This window comes from Chelonoidis abingdonii, chromosome 2 (genome assembly GCF_003597395.2).
Source record: "Chelonoidis abingdonii isolate Lonesome George chromosome 2, CheloAbing_2.0, whole genome shotgun sequence".
Taxonomy (NCBI): Eukaryota; Metazoa; Chordata; order Testudines; family Testudinidae; genus Chelonoidis; species Chelonoidis abingdonii.
Window position 1 is genome coordinate 298,868,243 of NC_133770.1, and position 26,795 is coordinate 298,895,037.

The 26,795-nt window shown below is 45.6% G+C and overlaps 1 protein-coding gene across 1 annotated transcript in view; it reads right to left on the bottom strand.

Moving 5' to 3' along the window:
- Positions 1-26,795, bottom strand: part of ZC3H3 (zinc finger CCCH-type containing 3) — a 365,042-nt gene that overhangs the window by 116,996 nt on the left and 221,251 nt on the right. Inside the window, exons 6-8 of the mRNA XM_075063298.1 lie at positions 13,545-13,629; positions 9,338-9,493; positions 3,137-3,206 (exon numbers count right to left, since the gene is read on the bottom strand). Coding sequence (XP_074919399.1) covers positions 3,137-3,206; positions 9,338-9,493; positions 13,545-13,629 — 311 coding nt within the window. The remainder of the gene's footprint in view (positions 1-3,136; positions 3,207-9,337; positions 9,494-13,544; positions 13,630-26,795) is intronic.

The following is a 26,795-nucleotide window of genomic DNA, read 5'->3' on the forward strand; positions in this document are numbered from 1 at the left end:
GGAGCCACCGGCCTGCCCCAGTGCTCTAGATTGGGTGACGGTGTTGTCATAAACAGATAGCTACGGGTTAATGTTCCTTTCACCTGTAAAGGGTTAACAAAGGGAACCAAACACCTGACCAGAGGACCAATCAGGAAACAAGATTTTTAAAAGCTCACGGAGGGAATGTTTGGGTGTGTGTCCCTTTGTCTGTGTCTCCTGTCTGTCTCTCGGCTATGAGAGGGGATCTTTCTCATCTTCAGTTCTATCTTCTGTTTCCAAGTTGTAAGTACAAAGGTAGAAGAGACAGTAGCTTCTATGCTTTTGTATTTATATGTGTAGTTGCTGGGATGTTTAAATTGTATTTCTTTTGACATAGGCTGTTATCATATTTTTCTTTTAAGCATTGCCCTGTATATATCTTGATACAGAGGAGCATTTTTGTGTCTTCTTCTTTTTATATAAGCTTTTCTTTTAAAACCTGGATTTTCTTTTCTAAGTGAGGCTCTGGGATAGAAACCCGGCCAGGATTATGGTCTCTCTCAGGGAAGACTGGGAGGGGGAAAAAGAAGGAGGGGGAAGGTAATTGCCTCTCTGTTTTGTTATTTCAGGAGTTAGTACGTAATCTCCAGGATAACCAGGAGGGAAGCCTGGGAGGAAGTAAGAGAAGACAGGGGGGGTATTCCCTTTGTGTGTAAGCTCAGGGCATCTGAGTCTTGGGGTCCCCCAGGGAGGTTTTGGGGAGCAGGTGAGCAAAACACTGGAATGTTTGCTGGTTGCAGCGCTTATCAGATCCAAGCTGGTAATTAGCTGGATTGTTTCATGCAGGCACCCACATTTGGACTCTAAGTTCAGAATTAGGAATTATGTTATAACAGGTGTGGCTGGCTCCGGCGCGCAGAGCAGCTGCCAGTCCTGGTGCTCTGAGCGGCATGGTAAGGGGCAGGGAGTGGGGGTTGGATAAGGGAAGGAGCCCTGGGCAGTCAAGGGACGGAGAGAGGGTGGTGTTGAAGGGGTGGAGAATTCTGTGAGGGTGATAGACCAGGAGTCCCGGGGACCTGTCAGGGGGTAGGGGTGGGTAGAGGTCGGGGCAGTCGGGATGGAGCAGGGGGGTTGGATGGGGCGGGTCGGAGGGCGAGTATACAAAGACAGATTTAGAGGGTGTAGGGACAGAGGCGGGTCGGCGATCGTTGTATGCCAATATTGCGCAACTGGGCTCTGTATATAGGCCCTTGGATGATGTAAAATACTATTTCTGTTAGCGCTCTGTGCCGCTGTTGGTGTCATGTCTGATTTGCAGTTGTAATAGCGTTCGCTTGGTGGTGTGGTTATATGGGGGCGGTGGGGTGGTAATAGGTTGGCGGTCAGAGGTTCTAAGGGAGACAGTCAGGGGGCACGAAGCGGGAGGAGATGGGGGCCAGGCTGTTTGGGGAGGCACAGCCTTCCCTACCAGGCCCTCCATACAGTTTCGGAACCCTGATGTGGCCCTCGGGCCAAAACATTTGCCCGGCTCTGCTCTAGACCGTACACAGTTTTACATACCGATGATTAAATGACTGCTCTACAAGTGCTGTGTGCACAAAAAGCCCCACGTGGCACTTTGGCGAATAATTCAGAGTACGAGTCAGATGGCTTTGGGATCACTTCGGAGCTACCCATCAACCACCGCCAGAGAGAAAGAAAAACAAGTAAGCTGCATCCAGAGATGAGAGCTGTTGAAAATGGTTCTGTTTCAAACACTGGTTAGACATGAGGGGCTGATGGTTAAATCCTTTGGCAGTATCGCTGGGTTAGTTAAAGCTCTATGTCATACATTTTGATTACATAAATGGCATGATGGATTATGAATGGAAGAGAGAGACATTTAACCAATAGGGACTGGAGAAAGGAGAGACCGGAAGGTGGCATCTCCAGGGTGATTTATGACGGTATCTTTGGATGATCTGTGGGACAAGCAACAAAAGCAATGCTTCCTGATCTGACAGCTTTCTGGTGCTTTGATTCCTGTCCTTAAAGCTGCACTAAAGCTGATGTAGGCAAACTACATGCCAGAATTATGCACAGTGGGGCTGGAACAATTACTGAGTGACACGATGGACTGGGGAGGCATAGCGTTTATGGACTGTTGCGGAAGGATCTTTTCCCTTTCACACCCCAGCCTCTTGCACCTCCATCACTAGAGCAGAACATGAAGGCCGAACTGCTTCTGCTACCGTGATTCCTGCTGCTGTGGGAGCATGGGCTCCTAGGGGAATAAACCCTTCTGGCTTGGACATTAGCCTCTCTAGCCTTTGTTCTGACTCTCTGTCTAGGGCTTGAGAACTTCTCTCTCATTCATACAGGCCCTGACTCAGCAAACCACTTAAGTGTGTGCTGAAGAGGGGCGAAGTCCAACCCTCCTCAGCAAAGAACCCAAGCATGTAAGTTAAGCACATTCTTAAGTCCCAGGGTTTCATTTAGGCATGTGCTTACATGCTTTGCCGGATTGAGACCTCACAAGTTACTTCCAATTTGAAGTCCTATCCAGCGAATGAAGATTAACCTGCTAAATTATCAGCCAATAATCGCTAAAAGAAAATCTAATTATCTCTCAACCTTAGTCTGTGTAATAAAACGAAAGAGCTCCGAATACTTTCAAGCAGAGTGAAAATGATGAAATTAAAAATCATTCTGCCAGACAGTTTCATTGTCTAGCTTTTCTTTAAAAAAAAAAGTTAATTTATGTTTCCTAACTACCATACGTTCCAACAGTCTCTTGGTCTGACCCCAGCTGTGGAGTGATTTAGAATGAAGCACAGTCTTAAAGAGATGGCAAATGCTCTGACTGTGTGTGCTTTTGTTCTGATCTCAAGAGCTTAAATACCCCTTAACCAGACACGTTACCAGCACTGCAAACAGCCCCAAATGCTCTAAGTCTCAAATTTGCTGCTTAATGCACTAATATACTGATTCACCAAGTTGGTTTAAGAGGCATACTCTTCTCTCATTATAAGCTAGGACCTCGTAATGAGCCTGAACAGCTTGGCAAGCAAACTGCAGATGAACTCAATTTGAAACACTCTATAGCATAGACTTCCCTACAACCAGCAGAAGCATTGCTTCCTTAGGTCAACTCTCTCATAAAGCTGGAATGTGCTCATTAGAAAACCATACAGACCTTATCTTTAGAAACTTTGTGTGAAAATGAACATGTCCCATCAGTCTTCTTGCATGTGCCACGGAGAAATCTGCCAAAGAACCGGAAAAGGGTTTAGAGACAGATCCAGCGTATTACAAACAGTTCACAGAAACATGCTATTTTAAACACAGAGAATATCCCTGGACTCACCATTTCATATTTGTATTAGCCTGAGGCACAGTTCAAGTGAACATTACATAACTGCTCCATACATTTCCTATTAAAGCCCATTTCACGTATTAAACTAGTACTTATCTTTTCCCCTAAAAGAGCAAGTGATGGCTCATGAACGAATTCTAGAAAACTAAGTTGCAGATCAGTAACCAGAGGGACCGGAGCTACAAACTACAGATGGAGTGTTTGAAACCCTGCGGTTATCAGGAGGATTATTTATACTTTGGCAGTGCCCAAAGGATCCAGTTGCACTGGGACTTCACTCTGTCCAGTAGTGAACAGAGACAAAGGAAGGCCTGGTCTCCTGTTCAGGGGTATTTAAGGTCTGGATTAAAAGACACAGGGGATAATATATGAACTCTGGATGAAGATCAGAGCTCAAGATTCTGAAAACAAGACCCTAAAATATGTGTAGGCATTTAGAGTCAGCGTCTTCCGATTAATCAGTATTTAGATACCACAGCGATAGTGGATTTTTAAATTCAGATAGACACATTCAGACCCAACTCTGTCAGTTACCGGAATCCTCCAAATACAGTCTCTCGATGTGATGCACCCTCTTGGAGTTACACAGCACTGCTTGTGCCGCTATGACTTAACCGACATTTATCGCAGCAGGGAATGTGCCTTCATCTCTGTAAAGCACTGTGTAAGTTTATGGATGCAATCCAAATGATTTCTAGCAGCAGGAGTGGGGATCTGAAGAGGCATTTTCTTAAAGGAGAAATGATTTAAGATGACTTTTTAAAAGAATAATATCATAACATTAACAGTTGGGTAAGAAATGATGGAAGCAAAACTGTTAATTTTTCAAATGTTTTACAGCAATAGGGGCAAGTAAGATGAGCTGAGAACAGTCTTCAATGCTTCTCTGTAATAAAGAAATATCCTTTCCCAGCCACCAATCATCTCAACCTGTAGCATCCCACAGAACTTTCCAGATTGCAACCGACACACAATTCAGTTCAATTCAATGAGGTTTTATTGGCATGACAAGCTCCACAAGTGTTGCCACAGAGAATGACTCCTTAGGTCAGTGGTATGTAAGATCCACACAGGTATGATCCCTCTCCACTCCTGGCATGTTGCTACAAAAGGATATGTAAAGAGATGGCATCCTCTGGAGAGGAACATCTCAGTATGCAGCAGCATTCAAAATTACACAGTTTAGGACAGAAATGGGCTGCCATCCCCTACTGGAGACTGTTGCCTGTGCTTTGAGGAAAAAATAATGGATTTACTGGAGGGTTTACATGAAGTCAGACTAACCCTGGGGAAGATACTGCCTGGATCATGGCTTAAATGTTTAACAAGCACAGTACAGACACTCCCCGGGTTACACAAGACCCGACTTATGCAAAAAAGTTCCATAAGGCGTAAATAAAATTTTTGAGTCGTGGAAAATATTGCATAGCGTACGGGAACGCAAAATAACTGTAGTGTGGTGTGCGGAGGAATACAGCGGTAGCATCTCCTACAAGGGAAGGCTTTGCGCTCTCACAGCCTCTCAGACTCATGTTATTTCAGTGATACTGTATTTCTGTTATTTCACCCTTTTATTTCATTCAAATCATGCCTGTCTCCTCTTCTCCTTCCTCATCTTCCAATTAAGCCCATTGTCATCCACCACCAAAATGCAGCCTTCAGTGTGCCAGGATAACAATAGGATTACGGTCAATGCAATCTTTTTGTTGTAAATGTTTGTTTTTTATGCTTGCAGAATACATGTTTCTGACTTAGGTCAAATTCGGGTCACGCAAGGCTTTCCGGACCAGAACGATGGTTTAAGTCGGGAAGCATCTGTACTGGCATAGGTTGGAAGTGGAGTATGAAATAGGTGCACCACAGACCCCTAGTTTAAAAAATGTTTCATGTCTTCATTTCAGACACACCTCGCCCAGCATCTAATGCCACAGGGCTCATTTGCTGGCACCCAGAATTGTAGGGCTCAATCCTGCAAGGTGCTGAGTATCTTAAGAATGCCACAGGATTGGACCCCAGGAGGAGGCATGAGGAACGTGTCTGCAATATGTTACTTGTCTAATCAGTCATTTGTAAAATAGTTTTTTTTGGTGGAGCGTGTAGGACAATAAGCAAGACTGGAGTCAGCACAACTACTGTGTGACAGAAAGCAAACCACTAACGCCAAACCTTCGCCCCAACCTTAGCAGCAGCAATCTGCAGCAGCTTTGGATGTGTGAGCACGCAGCTCCAGCAAGGTCTGTTGGTGCTCTGTGAGGAGCAGAGGAGGTCAGAGTTGGAAGCAGAAGCGATGTCTGCATGTGGATCATTGACAGAGATGTCCAGGTGGCCTGGAATGTTGGGAACTTTTCCCTTAGCTTGGCATTCCCCTGTTCTGAAAGGCCTGGGCCTGTGGATGGGTCCTGAAGTAACTTTAACTGTTTGTTACCTGGGATTAGCTATAAAACAATGTCTGACTGCAGCACAGTCTCTTTCCCATCTCAGAGGCATTTTCAGAACATCCCCCCCTCAACATTCAGAGTCACAGAGCGGTTTGTACAGAGGGCCTAGCCCACAGTGAGGGGCGCTAGGAAATGTTTGCATGCGTAATGTCTCAGTTCCAGAAAAACAGACTGGGCTGAAAGCAGGTTTGTGCATATGGCGCATGCTGGAGAGGAGGGTGGTTGCAACAGAGTACAAATATCTTACATCTTCACGTGCTCCATCAAGGGGAAAACCTAACCTGAGAGGCAGAGAAGCTCACACCTGTTAGATGTTAAACCAGAAGCAATTCCTCCTTTACTGAATTCTAGATATGCTCCCCAGGACAGGTGTTTTATACTTGATCTGCTAAATTGGATTATAATCTTCTTAAAACCATTGGCATAAAATAAACATGGGAAGGGAGGAAGAAGACGACAGACTTTTGTAAAGTGCAGGCTAACGAGTCCTGCAGCTAAAACCCCACACTGCTCTGATGTCTGTGTCACCTGCCCAGTTCGCCTAGTGGCGGAATGTACATGCTGAACAGGATTGGTGAAAGAACTTACCCTTGTGGGACTACTCCCCCTGTGGCCTTGGTTAAATCATTTACTCTCTGCCTCACTTTCCCCAGCCACCAGAGACAATACTTGGCCTCATAGAGGCGAGACGAATCAGTGCTTGACAGTAAGTTCTAAGCTTTATTATTAAATTTAAGGGCTGTAGAACTTCATGCTAGCCAGTGGTACATGCTGATTTAACATTAATGCTGATTCTCAGACAGGCTACACGAGTTACTACCTTTGATCTTTTGCCATAAGAAAATAACTTAATTATTACGGAAATATGATCTAGATGAAATTACAAAAGGTGGGTTCACAACTGGTTGAAAGACTGTACTCAAAGAGTAGTTATCAATGGCTCAATGTCAAACTGAGGGGGTTGGGGACGGTAATATCTAGTGGGGTCCTTTGTCCTGGGTCTGGTATTCTTCAATATTTTTCTATAATGACTTGGATAATGGAGTGGAGAGTACACTTATAAAATGTGTGGATGACATCAAGCTGGGAGGGGTTTCAAACACTTTGGAGTATAGGGTTAGAATTCAAAACCACCTTGACAAATTATAAAAGTGGTTTGAAATCAACAAGATGAAATTAACTAAAGACAAGTGCAAAGTACTTTGCACTTAGGAAGGAAAAATCAAATACACAATTACAAAATGGGGAATAACTGGCTAGGTACTGGTACTAATGAAATAGATCTGGGGGTTAAATCGGATCACAAATGGAACGTGAGTCAGCAATGTGAAGCAGCTGTGAAAAAGGTAGTACCATTCTGGGGGATTGTGACCCTATGCATCCCCGTATTCACACCCTACGCACTATGGCAATAATCTTTGTACAAAATATGCCACGTGAGGCATCATTTGAAAACTAATAGGTCACTGACCATTAATATTGATTAACCATTGATACGGTCTCCCACAGTATTCTTGCCAGCAAGTTAAAGTAGTATGGGCTGGATCAACAGACTATAAGGTGAATAGAAAGCTGGCCAGATCATTGGGCTCAATGGGTAGTGATCAATGGCTCCATGTCTAGTTGACAGCCAGAATCAAGCGGAGTGCCCCAAGGGTTGGTCCTGGGGCCGGTTTTGTTCAATATCTTCATTAATGATCTGGAAGATGGCGTGAACTGCACTCTCGGGAAGTCTGCAAATGACACTAAACTGGGAGGACTGGTGGATATGCTGGAGGATAGGGATAGGATATAGAGGAACTTAGACAAATTAGAGGATTGGGCCAAAAGAAATCTGATCAGGTTCAACAAGACGGCAGAAGTCCTGCATAGGGATGAAGATCCCATGCACTGCTACAGACTAGTGACCAAATGACACTAGGCAGCAGTTTCTGCCAGAAAAGGATCTAGAGGTGACCGTGGGATGAGAGTGGATAGGAGTCAATAGTTGCCAAGAGGCTACTGCATTTTGGGCTGTATAAGTAGGGCATTGCCAGCACATCGAGACATGATCATTCCCCTCTATTCACATTGGTGAGGCTCATCTGGATACGTGTTCCAGTTTTGGGCCACATTACAAAAGGAAGTGGAAAAATTGGAAAGAGTCCAGCAGTGGAATGGCAACAAAAAAGAATTAGGGGTGGAGCACATGACGTATTGAGGAAGAGGCTGAGGAACTGAGATTGTTTTAGTCTGCAGAAGAGAAGAATGAGGGGGGATTTGATAGCTGCTTTCAACTACCTGAAAGGGGGTTCCAAAGAGGATGGATCTAGACTGTTCTCAGTGGTACCAGATGACAGAACAAGGAGTAATGGTCTCAAGCTGCAGTGGGGGTGGTTTAGGTTGGATATTAGGAAAACCTTTTTCACCAGGAGCGTGGTGAAGCACTGGAATGGGTTACTTAGGGAGGGGGTGGAATCTCCTTCCTCAGAGGTTTTTAAGGCATGGCTTGACAAAGCCCTGGCTGGGATAATTTAGTTGGAGATTGGTCCTGCTTTGAGCAGGGGATTGGACTAGATGACCTCCTGAGGTCCCTACCAATCCTGATAGTCTATGATATTCTTGTGTGATGTATGTACTTGGTGTGTATCAAGACTTATGGCTATATGCTGGAATTATTACTAATGTGTGTTTAAACCAGGTATGTCAGTGTGGATGATAATTGTCCTGCTCTACTTGGCCCTGGTGAGGCTTCAGCAGAAGTACTGTGTCCAGTTCTGGAAAACACACTTCAAGAAAGATGTGCACAAATCAGAGAGAATCCAAAGGAGAGTAACAAGAATGAAAAAAAAGTTTAGAAAACCTGACCACGTTTCATTTTGAACAAAGGCGGCTGAGGCGGAGTCCTGATAACAGTCGTCAAACATGTTAAGGATTGTTAAAAAAAGGAAGGTGATCAGTTGCTCTCCATGTCCACTGAAGGTAGAACAAGAAGTAATCGGTTTAATGTGCAGCAAGGGAGATTTAAGTCAGATATTCGGAAAAACTTTTTAACTATAAGGATAATTAAGCACTGGGACTGGCTTCCATGGGAGGTTGTGGAATCACCATCACTGGAGGTTTTTAACAACAGGTTGGACAAGCACCTGTTAGGGATGGTCTAAGTTTACGTGGTCCTGCCTCAGCACAGGGGGCTGGACTTGATGGCCTTTCGAGGCCCCTTCCAAACCAACGTTGTTATGATTCTCAGAAATCTGTGTGTTTGTGGTTCCTGTTAAAAACTTACCAAAGAATGTTCTGGCATCCTTTGGGATGAAAGACAATCTCCGGATTTAAGGCCATCATTACATGTAGTAAAGCAAATCTCTTCCCCTCTCTCTCATTCACATGCTCCATGGTTCAAATAATGTTTTACTGGCATGACACGCACTTTGAAGATGTAAAATTCTATACTAGTTCAAAGTATTGCTACTGTTTGGTCTGTTCCACTAAAACGTGTGACAGAGGCAAGGACTGATTGCAGGTGAGTTCTGTGTCCAACCATATTGAGATGAAGCACAAGTATGCACTTGTGAAGGGAAAAGTTACATGTTCATGAGCCCACCTGGTGCAGACAGCTACTTTTTCCGGATCATGGATGTAGGGACAGCTCTCCCCACGGTTACATTTGCCAAAGCGGTTGTAGTACATACAATACTCCTTCTTCACTTTCTTCTGCTTGGCCTGACGAATGATGGCTAAACTCCGCTGAACAGCTCGGCTAAATAGAGGAACAAAGAGATATTTACATAACATTGCTAACTTCAAGGCAGCATCCTTACAACATACTGGGAAGTTTTCTTTCCATCAAACACAAGAGTCTAGGGTAAATGTTTCAAAAGTACCTATGTGACACAGAAGCCCAATCCAACTTTCAAAAGTGATTTAAACACATAGGAGCCTCAGTCTCATTGAATTTCAATGAGCTTCAGGTTCCTAAGTCACTTAGGTGCTTTGAAAATTTTACCCAGTATTTCTAAAAAATTGCCCTATGAAGTCCATGTTGCAGGATGCCTCTGGAATAGGGGAAGAGCTGACTGCAGCTTTGAAGAACTACAACCTATTTTTACAAACACGACATAGCACAGATCGCAGCTTGTCTTGCTCTGTGCGTGTACTTCACACAGCATGTGAACAATAATTAAAGTCCCGATTTGGAGGGTACTGCAGCACATGCCTAACTTTAAGCATGAGAGATGTTCCACCAAGTTCTCATGCACTTAAAAGTAGGCACATATTTAAGGGCCTCAGTGAATTTGGACCTACATGTTCCTTGTAGGAGCATACGATAACACCAAATATCAATGAACAACCCACCACCTGCAGATACCAGAGGAAGCTACCAAGTATTTCAAAGGTTGTTTAGCCCACATCTTATGACAGTCGGAGCCCATGATAAACTTCTAGCTGAGGAGACAGAAATATCCAGGTACAGGAAAAGCTTTGTTATCCGGCATATTGGGGAAATGGGGGGTGCCAGTTAGTCAAAAATTCCAGTTAACTAAGAGTTATATTTACCAATGGAGGGAGGGGACTCAGGGCTGGGGCATGGGAGGAAGTGCAGCGTTCAGGCTTGGGGCATGGGATTGGGGAGCGGGACGGGGCTCGGGGTGTCGGATCTGGGCAGTGCTCACCTCGGGCAGCTCCTCACAAGCTGTACCATGTCTCTGCTGCTCCTAGGCAGAGGCACAGCCAGGCAGCTCTGCACGCTGCCTCCACCCAAAGGCACAGGCCCTGCAGCTCCCACTGGCTGTTGGCTGGTGAAAGCTGTGGAGCCAGCACTCAGGGCGGGATGGGGGCAGCACACGGAGCTCCTGTGACTGTTACTCCATCTAGGAGCAGCAGGGACATGTCGCCACTTCCAGGGAGCCACGCGAAGTCAGGGAGGGAGATTGCCAGTTCTGAGCCAACCAAACTTTTATGGAGATATCAGAAATGCCGATTTCTAGAGCTTTATGGTTGGTATAGTGCCAGATAACACAGCTTTACTGTAGTTACCTGGTGACTATAGAGTTCCCATGTTCCAGGAGACCAGTAGGTCCAGGGGATGCATCGAGATCTGTCTCTGGTAAAACAGAGTGAGAGGGCTGATGTTTGCTTTCTCTGCGTGCAGCTAATTACGTGGAAGAAGAGAGCTGAACAAAGCTTTTAGAGAGCACAATACTTCTGATGGGTGCACACAAAACTAAATTCCTCCAATTCACTTCCCATTTTGCATGTGTTGCTTCTTCAGAGATCAGGGATAACCATATCCCTCCACAGTCTTGATTTCCCAGTCCCACTGGGTGCCAGAGTATGTACTAGGCTGATAACATGATATCCCCCAGGATCAGCATTGACATAAGGAGTCTACCTGGGGAAAATACATTTTTCGTCAATATTTACTTGCTGTCTAGTGTTCCCTGAAGTTAAACTCCCCGCCATCCCCTTGCAGCAGAAGAGGAGTAGTCAACTTTTCAGCTGCAAATGGCTGTCTTCAAACGTTGTCTTGGAAAAACATGTGTCAAGGCAGACTAGCAATTACAGATTTGTTGCACTGTTCCCTAAATGACTGCTGCAAGGCATGTGACTGTTTGGCTTTAGGAGCCTCCAAAAAGAGACAATTCTTTACTGAGACTCTGGTTGGAAAGTGATTATTTAAAAACAGCTTCTTCTTACTCAATAGATCTCCATAATGTGTATCTAGCCAGAGCTGCTGAATTCACTGACCTAAATGACTGTTTCATTTTCTTCCAATGAGAGCTGCATAGTCACAGCGCAGTCGGTGAGCTGGATTCTATTGTTGGCTAAATTCTGACAGCAAATTTTTTTTTTATAGTAATGACGCACAATCAAGAAAAGAACCCAGCTTGACTCTCCGATCCCAGGGGAAGCTTTTTAGGCAGACTAAAAAGCCACTCTTTAATTTTCACACTGAGGAAATTTATTCCAGAGTCATCAAGACACAAGTAAGGAACCCCACAATGCCTGTTTCCAGAGGATAATCTCTCTTATGCAGCATATACCTAACAGTCAGACACCTGATGGACTATCCAACAGAGTGCTGAAAACTACTGGTGCATCACTCGCCCTCAAGAAAGGTCACAACAAGCTGCAGCCAGGAATTACGCTAGGAATTATACCATGGAATCAACGCAACTCTGGAGCCATTTTAATCTATTATAAGCAAAGAGAGCATTGCCTGCAGTTCAAAATGCTTAAATAGTCTATGAAAGACTTCGTGTCTGCTGCACAAAGGAAAAGACAGGCACAACCAAGGTCATCAGGGCATTACGTGGCTGGAATAAGCAATCTCGTTCCCTTTACATTTTGCTTTATGATTGCCAAGGCTGATGACCTGCCGTTCACTGGTAGCAACAGCAGAGGTATTGGCACCCTGATCAACAGGTTCCACCAACACAACCAACATGGCTTGGAAAAGCCACCCAAGTCCTTCACTAGGGAGCTGGAAAGAAAGGGGCAGCACAGACATTGACAATGCTAAAGCAAACTGGGCTGCATTCAATAGCCAACCAGGGCATAAGAACGGCCAACAACCGGGTCAGACCAAAGGTCCATCTAGCTCATATCCGGTCTGCCGACAGTGGCCAATGTCAGGTGCCCCAGAGGGAATGAACAGTGATCACAAGTGATCCATCCCCTGTTGCCCATTTCCAGCTTTTGGCAAACAGAGGCTAGGGATGCCATCCCTGCCCATCCTGGCTAATAGTTATGCTCCTATTTTCCTCACTAGGATTTAACTTCCACTTTTTAAAGGATGCCTTTTTGCCTCTAACTACTACTTTTACTTTGTTGTTTAGCCATGGTGGCTCTTTTCTGGTTCTCTTACTGTGTTTTTTAATTTGGGGAATACATTTAAGTTGAGCCTCTATTATGGGTCTTTAAAAAGTTTCCACGCAGCTTGCAAGGATTTCACTTTTGGAGCTGTACCTTTTATTTTCTGTTTAACTAACCTCATTTTTGTGTATTTCCCCTTTCTGAAATTAAATGCTACAGTGTTGGGCCACTGTAGTGTTTTTCCCTGCCACAGGGATGTAAAATTTAATTATATTATGGTCACTATTACCAAGCAGTCCAGCTATAGTCACCTCTTGGATCTGATCCTGTACTCCACTTAGGACTAAATCAAGAATTGCCTCTCCCCTTGTGGGTTCCAGGACCAGCTGCTCCAAGAAGCAGTTATTTAAGGTGTCAAGAGACTTTATCTCTACATCCCGTCCTGAGGTGACATGTACCCAGTCAGTGTGGGGAGAGTTGAAATCTTCCATTATTATTGAGCTTTTTATTTTAATAGCCTTTCTAATCTCCCTGAGCATTTCACAGTCACTATCACCATCCTGGTCAGGCGGTCGGTAATATATCTCTACTGCTATATTCTGACTATATGAGGACTGTTGAAATATTCAAGACAGAGATACAGCTGTCCCATGAGAACACCGAACCTGGACCTAGAGGAAAGTCGTTGTGAAAGGGGTTATTCAGACGGGGCAGACATGTAACATTACATTCTGTGCCCAGGACAGGAGTTGGGTCTCAGCACAGGACACTGCCACTAGATGCAAGCTTCCAAAATAGAAACCATGTCATTTTGTTTCATTTACTGCAAACTCATAGCAGACGGCAGGAGAAAACCACCAGCTTAGCAATCAGAAGCCCCATCAGCTAAATGGCCAGTTAAACAGCTGGATATCAGGCTACTTGCACCAATATGTGCATACGTCATGGGCACCCTGCGAAAGTGGATCTTGCCATTCTTTCTTGGGAATACAGACCTTGCAATGTATCGGCTTGTAGCTGATCTGTGCAGACAGCTGGGAGGAGAATAACCGAGGCTGCCGGCTGTACAATCCAACCTTGCTGTTCAGAGAGAGAAAGAAAAACAGACACACTCATTACAATTCATTCAGAGCCAAGAATTTAGCTGGAATTCATGAGACACTCAATATCTTATTGATTAACATACAGGAGGTGGCATGCAAAGTTCACACAGGGGTGAATACACTCTTTGTGGGCTTGGATGCTGCTGGTGCCTCAGGAGATTAAACAGCAAGAGAGAAGGAAACAAGGAACCTGGGAGAGGGTTGGGCTGGCACTGGAGCAAAAACGCTCTGGACCTTCAGGTTGGTGTGAAGGAGCATCGCAAAATCCTCCTCTGAGGAGCAGGTTGGGTATCAAATCGCTCGAAGGACACACAGTCCTGATCTTGTAAGCCTCTCCCTGCCTGCGTAAGGGGCACCAGTGCCTGTGGGCCCCACTATGGCAGCTCAATTATTAAGTACCCAGGTAAATCCCAGCAAGTGACCCACGCCCTGTGCTACCAAGGAAGGCAAAACTCCCACAAGGTCCCTGCCAATCTGACCTGGGGCACAATTCCTTCCTAACCCCACACATGGCCCTGAGCGTGTGTGAGAGAACCAGGCAGCCACGTGCCTGAGAGTCAGAATGCTGGGAGACACTTCAGAACCCTCCAAATCCCTGTTGTTGCAGACGTGGGGATGCCCCGCGCTCCCTCACATTCAGACTGACTGACTCGTGTACATGTACACACATGATTAAATTGGCCTTGACTGGGACATGAAAGAGGGAATTAAAATCAAATGAAAAAAGGTCTGTATCTTGGAGTTCCAGGTGGTAAGAGTGCAGCTCAGTCACTCACCTGCCAGCCCAAGTGTGTTACCGAGTGAGCGAGTGGAATTTGATAGCGTGTCAATGAGCTTTCCCATCGCTCGAGCTGTCACTCGGCCCGCCGGTGACGGCATAGCCCCATCTGTTCCGTGTGCAAATAAAACGCTGGCGCAGTCGCAATCCAGGAGTGGGTGTCACATGCCTGTCTATCAGAGGCATCAAACATCCCAGCCATGGAGCGAAAATGAAAGCAGTCAGTCACTGCGAACATCTGGCCAGCTAATAGACTGATACAATTTGCCGACAACTGGATTTGGTTTTGTTGCAATCTAACAGAATATGAACCGGTCGCTTAAGTTGCAGCTGCATTTATTTTGCATCTTTTCTTTTCTTTTTTTTTTTTTTTTTTTTAACTTTACTTTCTGCTCGTTTCTGCCTTCCCCCTTCTGCAGAGCCTGCCTCACTGTGGGAGTTTTGACAAGAACAGCCAGGCACCTTTTCAAATAGTTTTCAGTGTTAAAAAATGCACATAAACTAGCTTGCTTGAAAACAGGCACTAAAACAAAAACATGTCGGAGTGGAAAGGTGCTAAAAAGTTCAACCAATTCTGTACTGAACCTAAAGAGCAGAAGGTGTTTAGCATTTTGCAGAACCTTCACTTCTTGGGGAATTAAAAAAAGAAATCCATGTTTAACTAAACGAATAAATAAATAAAAGGCCTCCTGACTGTTTCTAGTTTAATAAGGATCCCTGCGTGAGGCTCCTGAATGTGAGTACATGGTACAAACCCTAGCATGAAGCTGAACCTACGTAATGAACTGTATTTTATTCCCTGCCACAGCAATGCAGTCCCTGGAAAAGGGACACTTATAGCAGAGTAAATACAGTTCACACACTCCTTTTGAAGTTATTTGTATATTTCAGTGAGAGCAGTACTTGGAATCTGCCATGGGTATGTCTACACTGCAGCTAAAAACCCACTGCGGGCGTGTGCCAGTTGACTCCAGCTTGGGGGCTGTTTAATTGTGGTAGATGTTCAGGCAAGCTCTGGGAGCCCTCCACCTCACTGGGTCCTAGAGCCTGTGCTCCAGCCCAAGCCTGGACATCTACACGGCTATTTAATAGCCCCTTAGCCTGAGCCTTGTGAACCTGAGTCAGCTGGCACAGGCCTGCCGCAGGTGTCTAACTGCGGCATTATGTCGATATATCCTAAGATTAGGGCCATGAATTCAGCAAAGCCCTTAAACAACTGCTTGCTTTTACATCGATGTTTAAATGCTTTGCTGAAGAAGGATGGACTTTAAAAGCATGCTTGAGTGCTTTGCTGAATGGGTGGCTAGAGCTTGTGGTGTATCTTAGGCCTGGTCTACACTACGCGTTTATACCGAATTTAGCAGCGTTAAACCAATTTAACCCTGCACCCGTCCACACAACGATGCCCTTTATATCGATATAAAGGGCTCTTTAAACAGGTTTCTGTACTCCCTGACGAGAGGAGTAGCACTGAAATCAGTGTTGCATGTCGGATTAGGGTCAGCGTGGCCACAAATCGACGGTATTGGCCTCCAGGAGGTATCCCACAGTGCACCATTGTGACCGCTCTGGACAGCAATCTGAACTCGGATGCACTGGCCAGGTAGACAGGAAAAGCCCTGCGAACTTTTGAATTTCATTTCCTGTTTGCCCACCGTGAAGCTCTGATCAGCGTAACGAGTGCCATGCAGTTCCAAATCCAAAAAGAGCTCCAGCCAGTCGGACAAGTACGGGAGAACTGGATCAGATCGCTGTATGGCGAGACAAATCTGTTCTATCAAGAGCTCTCCTACAGACGATTGAAATGGACAAAGCATTTGAAAAAAATCTCCAGGCTATGAGTAGACAGAGGCAACAGCAAGCGACTCAGCACCGTGCTGCGTACAAGCGTAATGGAAGCCAACAGCAAATCAAATGGACGCTCATGGAGGGGAAGGTCGGTTATGAAGGACTCAGTATCCCACAGTCCCCGCAGTCACCGAAAAACTTTGCAGTGCTTGCTGAGCTCCCACTGGCCTGTAGGGTCAAACACATTATCCGGGGTGGTTCAGGGTATATCGTCGTCAAATTTCCCCCCTTACCCCCCCCCGTAAAGAAAAGAAAAAAAATCGTTTCTTGCCATTTTCAATGTCACCATATGTTACTGCACGCTGCTGGTAGATTGTGTGCTGCGGCACTAACGCAGCATCCCTCCCTTCCTTTCTGATGGCAGGTGGTACAAAATGGTGGGAAACATCGTCATCCAGTGAGTGCTCCTGGCTGGCCTCGGTGAGGGTCGGCCGGGGGTGCCTGGGTAAAAATGGGAATGACTCCTGTCATTCCTGGCAGATTGTGCAAAATGCTGGGTAACCATCCTCATCATAGCAGCTGGAGCCTGAGCTCCATCAGCCCTGCCCCCTTTTCGGTCTTAAAGAAAAGATTCTGTACTCCTGCGGACTATCATAGCAGCGGGAGGCTGCCTCCCTCTCATTTTATCTCGCTAAAAAGTCAGTGTTCTATTCCTGCATTCTTTATTACTTCATCACACAAATTGGGGCGGACACTGCCACAGTAGCCTAGGAGGTGTGTAGGAGGAGGGAAGCAACGGGTGGGGTTGTTGAGGGGCACCCCCTAGAATGGCATGCAGCTCATCATTTCTGCGGGATCTCTGGGGCTCTGTCCCGGAGTGGCTGTGTTCTTGGCTCTCTAGTAGACTGGCCCCATATTCTAGGCAGGGACTGACTCTATTTTTAGAACAAACAATAAAGAAGGAATGACTTGGGGAATCATTCCCATTTTTGTCCATGCGCCCCCAGCCACCTCAGCGAAGCCGCCAGGAGCACCATGACAGCAGCAGACGGTACAAATGATTGATAACCGTCATCTCATCGCCAGTTACAATGGCGCAGCAGCGATACAGAATGGACTGATAACACCATCTCATCACCAATTTACAATGGCAGACAGTGCAATAGGATGGTAACCCTCTCTGCTACCTTGCAAAGGCAAAGGACTGCTGCTGTGTAGCATGCAGTACCGCTCTGTCAGCGGCATCCAGTACACATACAGTGACAGTGACAAAAGGCAAAACAGGCTCCATGGTTGCCTGCTATGTGTCTGCCAGGGCAATCCAAGGAAAAAGGCGCTGCAAATGTGTCTGCTGCCTGCTTTCACGGAGGAACGATTTGAGTGACGACTTTACCCAGAATCACCCGTGACACTGTTTTTGCCCATCATGCATTGGGATCTCAACCCAGAATTCAATGGGCAAGGGAGACTGCAGGAACTATGGGATAGTTACGGGATAGCTACCCACAGTACAACGCTCCAGAAATCGACGCTAGCCTCGGCACATGGACGCACACCACCGAATTAATGTGCTTAGTGTGGCCGCGTGCACTCGACTTTATACAATCTGTTTTACAAAACCGGTTAATGTAAAATCGGAATAATCCCGTAGTGTAGACATACCCTTAGGGTACTCCGGCACTGCAACTGAGGGTGTAACTGCAATGAGACCGTGTTACCCATGTTAGATTAAATCTGAGGACTAGCTGCCCAGCTGTGTATCCAGAATCCCTGGCACTTGTACTAATGCCGCTACTGCCACCAGTTAGATGAAAGCTACATTTTAAAGCCTGTATCATTACATCTTCACCTGCAGCGTGGGCCCACCCTTGGTTCCAAATGCAGTAGGGGTGTAACAACGAGAAACCACAGTTTTTAGAGGAACAATCTCTTGATTTCATGAGCCCTGTTTGCAGAAAGGATCGTTACCAATGACTATGGCTTTGGTGATAGTTTCAGAGAATTGCAGAAGTCAGAGGTGGAAAAGATTAGCCAATGCATCTATCTGCTCAGACACCAGATGTCTGCGCAGACGATTCCCTATCACATGCTCCAGTGTTTTGTATTATGGTTGGCTGTCTCTCCTCTCCAAGAGAGGTCGGGAGCCCACATACAGCTGCATTTTTCTTTCCCCTTTCCTCACTCGCATTATACTATCTGCTAATGAAGTGTTATTGCTCTGCAATTCTATAGCACCTTGGATCCAATCAGTCATCGCCAGGGACCCTACAAACACCACAGAAGCGTCAAACTAAGAAACATTATCATCCCTATTTTACAGAAGGGGAAAACTGAGGTACAAAGAGGGGTTAAATATCTTGCCTCAAGGTTCCACAGTGAGTCACCAGGAGAGCCAGGAATAAAACTCGGGAACCCTGGCTTCCAGACCCTGACTAACACCAGAGGCAGGTCTGTCCAATTGGTCTGATTCCACCAAGGCCACATGCTGAGCCCCAGCCCCAGACCATCTGCAACCAGCGAACATCTTGTGAGGCTTCCAGCAGACAGGTAAGCATTTGACTAGACAAACCTGATGCTGCGGGGAAGACAGTGGCCAGCTCTGAAGGGATCGTTCTGACATGCGACTACAGTCCAGTGTCGACATGTAGCAGCTGCAGATGCAAGCGTCTCTTAGCAGGGAGCCAGTTTACATTGTAAGAATTGACTTTATGGAGACAAATGGGATTCCACCAGTCAAAGCACTGGGCCTGGTGGTGCAATGCCATATACTGAGCGGCTAAGTGACAAACTGAGGATGTGGAACGAACTTGTGCCCTGGGCCACGGAGTGATATAGAAGGGGAGGTCAGGCTGCTGGGCTCTTCATTGCCTGCTGTCAGCCAATCTGCAGAGCCACTCTCCTCCTGTCTCTCTCCATCTCCCCCCTTACCTCTCTCAGGCTCAACTTAATACGAGAGGGAAGGAGGTGATTGTGTAGAGACCTTCAGCTATTCAGAGGCAAAACAGATCTCAGCTCAGCCACGAGGCTCTTAAGTGAAATCAGGCTTATCAAACAGGAGGACAAATCCAACTCATGCTGAGTTTTGCCAGCCACGCCCAAGGAATTGTGGGGGGGGTCTCTTATTTGGGGAACGAAAGGCCCATTTGTGGGACAAATTATGCTAAATTTGAGCACTTCCCTTTGTGCACAACCATATAAGCCTACTGGAAGCTTGCACACATAGAATAGCCACTTGAATGTTCCTCATCAATAATAAAGAATACAGGGCACTTACAGAACGTCTTTCATCCAGGAACCTCCAAACACCCTCAGAGTGGGTATTGGTTTATGATCTCATTTTATGGATGGGGATACTGAAGCACACTGAGATGAGGCGAACAGCCATAGGGACACTGCAAATAAGTGGCTCAGTTGGGACTAGAACCTAAGTTTCCTGATCTACCATTAGAGTCAGACATTTTAAAGACAGAGGGGACCATCATGATCATCTAGTCCACTGGTTTTCAACCTGCAGCCCGCGGTCCACTTGCGGCCCAATCAGCACACAGCTGCGGCCCATGTGACCACCTCATGGCCAAATAGGTAGAATATATATTGTGTGGATGTGGCCCATATAATATACAGAAAGCTGCATATGCAGCCCACAATGGGAAGTAGGTTGGGAACCATTGATTTAATAGCACTGGCAGAGAACATCACCCAGCGATTGCTGCATCCAGCCGAATAAGTTATGTTTGAGCTGGAGCAGATATTTTCAAAGGACACCCAATAGATGGATTTAAAGAGTGTAAGTCATGGAAAATCTACCTCTTTCTTTGAGAAGCCGCACCAGTGGTTCATGACTTTTAAACCACCTGTTAAATCACTTCCCGTTTAAATTTGTCTAACTTAATCTTCCAACGACGTCCTCTCGTGATATCTGGTAGACATCAGCTCCCTCTTCCCACGGTAGGCGCTCACAGCCTGGGCTCAAGAGTCACCTAGTACCCTTCTCTTCGATCAGCTAAGCAGAATGTGCTCCTGAGGCCTCCCTCTGTAAGGCCTGCTCTTTAGATCTTGACGGATTTTTTGTAGCTCTTCCCTGAGCTCTCTCCAGTTTTTCAACATCCTTTTTAAAGCGTGGACACCAGAACTGGACAAAGTGATCTCTCCAAATGCTGCATAAAACGCCTCTATTTGATTCTCATCTGTAATCGCATGCAAATGTAGACTGTCAGTTGCATATGCATTTCTGTGCTTGCAAACCAGCTTGCTGTTTGAAGTAATTTGACCCACCAAGTCTTTGCCAAGAGTCATTATGAAAAGATAGAGCTAACAATTTCCATGTAGCTGATTTTAAATGTCTATGTGAAAAAAAAAAAATCTATCTATGCTATTTACACAACTTTTGTATTCTTCTAACACGCGGTCTGGCAAGGAGCCACACCATTATATGGACATTTAAAACTGTCAAGAGATTAAGGATTAAAAACGTGCTACGACGCATGAACAGTGCATATTTCCCCTTAAGGGATTTTACTGCAAATAACTAACATCCTAAACACAGAGTTACAACAACCCAGAGTCATTCTTGTCTATTGCAAAAGTTAGAAAAATGTGTGGCTGGAATTTTTAACTGATAGAACAAAAACCAATAGACCGATAGCTGGAACAGCAATTGCTTCATAGCGCTACTTGCATTTTAGAAAGCTGCCTAATTATTTACCCAAACTGAACCTGCTCTGAAAACTATTTAAAAACTGCCTAAATATTTACACAGTTGGAAACAGTCCATTGCTGACTTAATGCTCTTGGTTAAAAAAACTGCATCATTATGTATTAGCCTTTAACAGTCCAGAAGTGGGTTTAATATGCTAGGCTCTTACCCAGGACAAATGTCTCAATTTTTTGAAGTGTTTCCCTTGTGCAAAAAGAATTTTAAAACACATGCAACATATTTTGCAAATCTTTGGGGAAAAAAAACAACAACAACAAGACACATCAGAGATACAATCTGTGGCCACAATCCTGCAAGTGGATCCATCTACCTAACAACGCTGGCCCAGATTCTCAAATCTGATTACTGACTTTAGGAGCCGTTTATCACAGAATCACTGAAATGTTGGGCTGGAAGCAGGGATTTGGAGCAATCAAATTTTTGAATTGCTCCGCTCCGGCTCCGCTCCAGCTCCAGGTAAAAACCTACTGGTCCAGGCTCTGTTCCAAAGCCCTGGCTGGAAGGGATCTCTAGAGGTCATCTAGTTCAGTGGTTCTCAACCAGGATCCTGGGGGCTGCAAGCAGGTCTCAGGTGGTCTGCCAAGCAGGACCAGCGTTGGACTCACTGAGACCCAGCAGAAAGCCGAAGTCCCACTGCATGGGGCTGAAGCCTGGGGGACTGAGCCCTGCCACCTGGGGCTGTAGCAGAAGCCTGAACAACTTAGCCTAGTGGTACCCCCTGTGGTGTGGGGCCCCCAGCAATCTCCCTGCTTGCTACCCCCTCACCCCGGCTTTTATATGCAGAAAGCCAGTTGTTGTGGCACAGGTGGGCTCTGGAGTTTTGAGGCATATTTTGGAAGGAGGGAGATTTCAGAAAGGAAAAGGTTGAAAACCCCTGATCTAGTCCACCTCATCATACCGAGGCAGGATGAAGTACACCTAGGTCACTCTTGGCAGGTGTTTGTCTAGGCAACTGTAAAGGGGTCTGACAAATCCTGAGCACCTGCCCCCTGGAAATCAAGCCCTTTGAAAGTATCTCAAGTCAGTCAATCAAAAAGTGAGGCAGTTAAAAAAATAATCACAAAGTTTGGGCTGCTAATATTTAGTATTTACACTACACTTTTCATCTTCAAAACACTTCAGTTATTAATGGACACTGCAAACACTGCTGCAAGGGATAGATTGCGCCTATTTTGCAGATGGGGAAACTAAGGGAGAAAGGCCAAATAGTGGGAGTCAGTGCAAGGCCAAGTATTAGAACTCAGCAGTTCCTGGCTCTCAAAGCTCTGTTCAGGAAGGGTACCCCAGGTAAAACATAGACACTGCAGAGTATACACAGAACAGGCCCATCCGTTGCACCGCACATTCCATCCGCTTCAGTGGCATCAACACAGCAGGTGCAGGGGCCGGGTTAATTTAGTAAACAGTGGTAATGACTCAAGTCGTTACTTTCTTGATTCTTCTCACTACTCTTGCTAAAAGAACCTGCTAATGCTGGTGATCACGGTGCAAACTCTTGCACAGAGCTCGCCCTCACCTACTCAGATGTCTCTGAAAGATTCTGAAGTCATAAACCCTCCTCAATTGCGGGGGGGAGGGGGAAGAGAGAGAAGAAGGGGGGGAAACCCAAAGGCAGTTTAGTGCTGATGGTCAGAGGTGGAGACTGGACTACACCTGACATGTCTCCTTCCCATCCAAAGCATTGCGTGTGTGACGAAATCAGAGCTGGCCTTGCAAAATTTCTGCATATTGAGCTGTAGTAGAACCAGAGAAGGGAAACAGGTTCCTTCAAGTTTTAGGAACACAAAGCTGTAGTGATAGGTTTAGATCCAGGGAAAAGACTAGGGCTCCCAGGTGTAATTATTTATTCAAATAATTAATAAATAATAATAAGATCAGATTCCGATTTAGGCCTCTCTCTAAATGACAGACGACTCTCAGCAACTTGGGAGCCACAAGCTGATTCAACAATTGGTCTAACTTCAAATCCAGGAGTAAATACTGCTCTTGGATCTGCATGGCAAGTCACGCATGCCAGATTCTGCTTTCCCCCATACCCTGGAACGCTCCTGATGTACCGATGTAAACAGATGCATATAACACTCCTTCCCAGGCGCACATTCAGAAGGCAGCAGTGAGCACAACAGGGCCGGGGGGGGGGGGGGGGCTGCTGCAGATTGCATCAAGGAACTGCACGTTAAGGAGTTTTTAACTGATTGCACAAGCACAGCCGCAGTGGGCTTGGTATTTTATATCTTGCATAAGGGGCTACTGTATCTTTTTTTTAAATTAATGATTTTGTCCATCTGAGGCACATCATCCGTAAGAAAATAAACAGCCCATGTAAAGGGGCTGTTCCTCTCAATACATCATCTGTACCTGACACTGCCTGCTCTGGCAGTTCTCAGCGTTATCAAGCAAGTGTGCTGAAAAGTGATTGTTGTACCTAACTCAGCTGCGAGACTCCTTGTGTCTCTCCGGAGGGAACAGGAACTGTCATGTTCATTAAATGCATGATTACAGCTATGATTAATAGTGGGGTCGAGAGCCTAACGACTTTTCTTTCAATCCTTTGAATGAATCATCAGCCAAACTGCACAGTAGCCTTGTCCTGTCAATCCAGCTACTCGAGGATCTTCTACTGAGTCTATCACAAAGTATCTCAACTTTTTGGTAATTTTATTTTAAAAGAACAAAGAAGTCCGGGTTTCTCTCTGCTTAAGCTGTTCTGCAACCACAAAACGTATTTAAAACCAGTGGGCTCCAACGCAGTGTTTCTCTTCCAACACCATCATGTCAATGTCGATCTTTGCCTTTAAGGTCATCCCAGCAACTGTGACACAAATAAAGCTGATCATCAGTCAAGAGATCCCTTCATCTGTTACCCTCATCTCCATAGCCCCTGGGGAGGGGCACTGGATAATTTCACAGCCAGCCTCATGAGGGCTGTCTGGGAGAAAATGTTCAGTGTCTTATAAAATGTGTTGACTAGAGAGCTGTATGCAGAACCTTCTTAGGGACTGATCTGAAACTGTGGAACGAACTCCCCCAGAAACTAAAGGCGCATCACAAACTTCACCACACCAAGTCCCAAAATAAGACACTCCACTAGACATGCTGCTTCTCCTGGGGCAAGACTAAGGGAACAGAAAACACGTGACAGATATGTAGTCACGCTGCTTAACACTCTACTGGGAGGCACTCAGATACTACGGTGATGAGTGCAGTTTAGGAACTGATATTGAATAGATCAGAATAGATGGAAGGTCAATTAACACACACACATATATATCCACACATACACACACACAAATTGGATGTACATTGAATATTTTCCTTTTCACCAATATTAGCTGTAATTATTGCACAGTATTAGCTTGGTTAATGATCAGTCCAACTATTTAGGAAGGAAAGAATGCCAGCATCCAAGATGTGAAGGACACTTTGTATATGCTATTGCTTTATATATAGGGAAATCAGATTTTCCATAGAAAAAGCTTGAGAGGAGCTGATGGAGGACTTATTGAGTCAGGGATGCCTAGCACTGGAGGAGGGTACCATACAAAGGTAACATTCCCATTTACCAAAAAAGATTGAGAGAGTCCCTTGATAGGAGCACATTAAGAAAGCACAGCTGGTCACCACATACAGTTGCAGCAGAGATCAAGGAGCAAATGGGCCACAGACGGAACTCAGCTCTCATCTCAGGAGGCAGAATGCTCCAGGTCAGAGTGGAGGTCGAGTGGTTGGAGTAAAGGCCCCACCCTGCCTGTTCTGTGGATAGAGGACTTTGGTGCACAGGGCTGTCGTTTTCTCCTACGTTTCACCAGAACAAAATCCATTTTACTTGTTTAAATCCCCACAAAGGAAGTGAAATTAACGTACCAGGAGCGATTAACACTCCGCACAGGTGATCACAGCTGACGGATGCTCCCTCTGATGGGCTTCTCCTTGGATTACCTTAATGGGTTCTTCCAAGGCTTCCATTATTTTGCCTACTTCTAAAGGGAAAGGACTTTTGATGCAGCTCCCACCAAATGGTGCAGCTTTCATCCATCCCTGTGCGGTACTTCTGCACCATTAAACACAATTTGTTCTGCTAAACCTGTTTAATGCATGACCTTGGCACCCAGGGAGAATATTCTTTTAACCACAATGATTCCTTTAATAGGTCACATTATCATTGTTCCTTTCTCTTCTGCTGCACAGGCAGCGAACGAGTCATTGCAGAGGGCTCTGCCTTTATTGCTGAACAAAAAGTTTTTAGGCTGGTGCCGAGGAAATTTATTTCTTTAATTATTATTCATTTAAGTGGGTTCCACCATTTCAGATGATCAGCACTAGCGGCTGCTGGGGGTAATTTATTTTACTCACCAGACAGTGAGAGGCCTCATTCCCTAAGAGGTAATGACAAAACCAGGTAGAAGGTACCATTAAAGCCAAGCACCCACACTTTCCTCCTTGCTGACCTAAGTGAGCTGCATACAGAGTCGTAGGAGGAGCAACAATGGCCTTGATACAAACTACATCCTGGAGCATTTTGTTATTACAGAAACATGCCTGAGATTAAGTTAATAAAAAACCACTTGTTTGTTTCCAGGTTATTAATATTATGGCTCTAGAAATCTCTGCAAGGAACCCCCAAACCACCCAACATGCTCAGGATTTCAGGGCAAAGTCCAAACTGGGCCGCATGCAGCCATAAGATTATTATTTACGATGCACTACAAAACTGAAGGTGCTTTTAGACAATTAGGTGACAAGGTCTCCGCCCGCAAGAGCTTGCAGTAAGGGTACTGTCTCTAGTACATCGCATCATATTGGAATAAGATGGCGAGACATCAAGTTGGCCGGCAGGATGCTGAGCACAATTTACCACTCAGAGTAGACCAGAGCAAGTCGGGTTCAGCCCTGAGTCAGCAAACCCTGATTCAACCCTTCTGCGATCAATTCAAAGCACAACTGCAGGCTTGGGAGGCATGGCTGAGCCCCGCAGAAGTGGTGCCAAAGAGGCCTGCATGAGGCTCTGCAAAGTGAAATCGCTGAAGGGCGAACGGGTCTCACTATTTTCAGCTCTTCCTACCGTATTTAGAAGCTTGCAACAAAGCCTCTTTCCTCACTCCGACACCAGCACAATTCATCAGGTTTCTCCCCAAAACTGAATTGTATAAGAAATTAAAGGGTTTTCTTGCTTTCTGCCCGGTACCCAGCCTCCTGCAGGTATGAGAGAGCCTATGCAGTACGTACAATGGCTGTGGCTAGGAAGAGATGGAGACACCTGTTTATATCACCAGTTCAAGGCCAGAGCTGGAAAGGCCTCCATGCACAGAGTTCCCATTGACTTCAACTGGGGATCTGCTAGCTGAGAGCTTGTAGGACTGCACCCTTACAAGTTAGCCATTTCTTGCAGCCTTGAGGGTGACTAGACACCCAGCTTGTGGTACTAGAGACAGATGAACACTGAAAGGCAAATCATATTGGACTACAAGTCTTTTGTGAGATGGCTCAAAGTTAACACCAAAAACATTGTGCTTTTACATAGCACTCTGCATCCATTTAGCCCTCCCAGAATACTCCTTTATCCCCATTTTACAGAAAGAGAGGCAGAGAAGCTAGCAAATTGCCCCAAACCAGAGACAGTCAGCATCTGAGATGGGATAAGAACAAGGAATCATGAGCTCACTGATCAACTGTGCTGGCTCTGTGACTGAGAGGCTGGCATCATTCCTGGGCTCAGAAAATCAGTAAGAGCAAAAATTCAGGCATTGCACTAAGAGGCACAATCGGGGCCAGGGTGATATTTAACGGGAGCAGACATGGAGCCCACAATTCATTTGCAGAAAGTGTCTCTGCATGTCAGAGCAGCAACCAATAGAGCTTA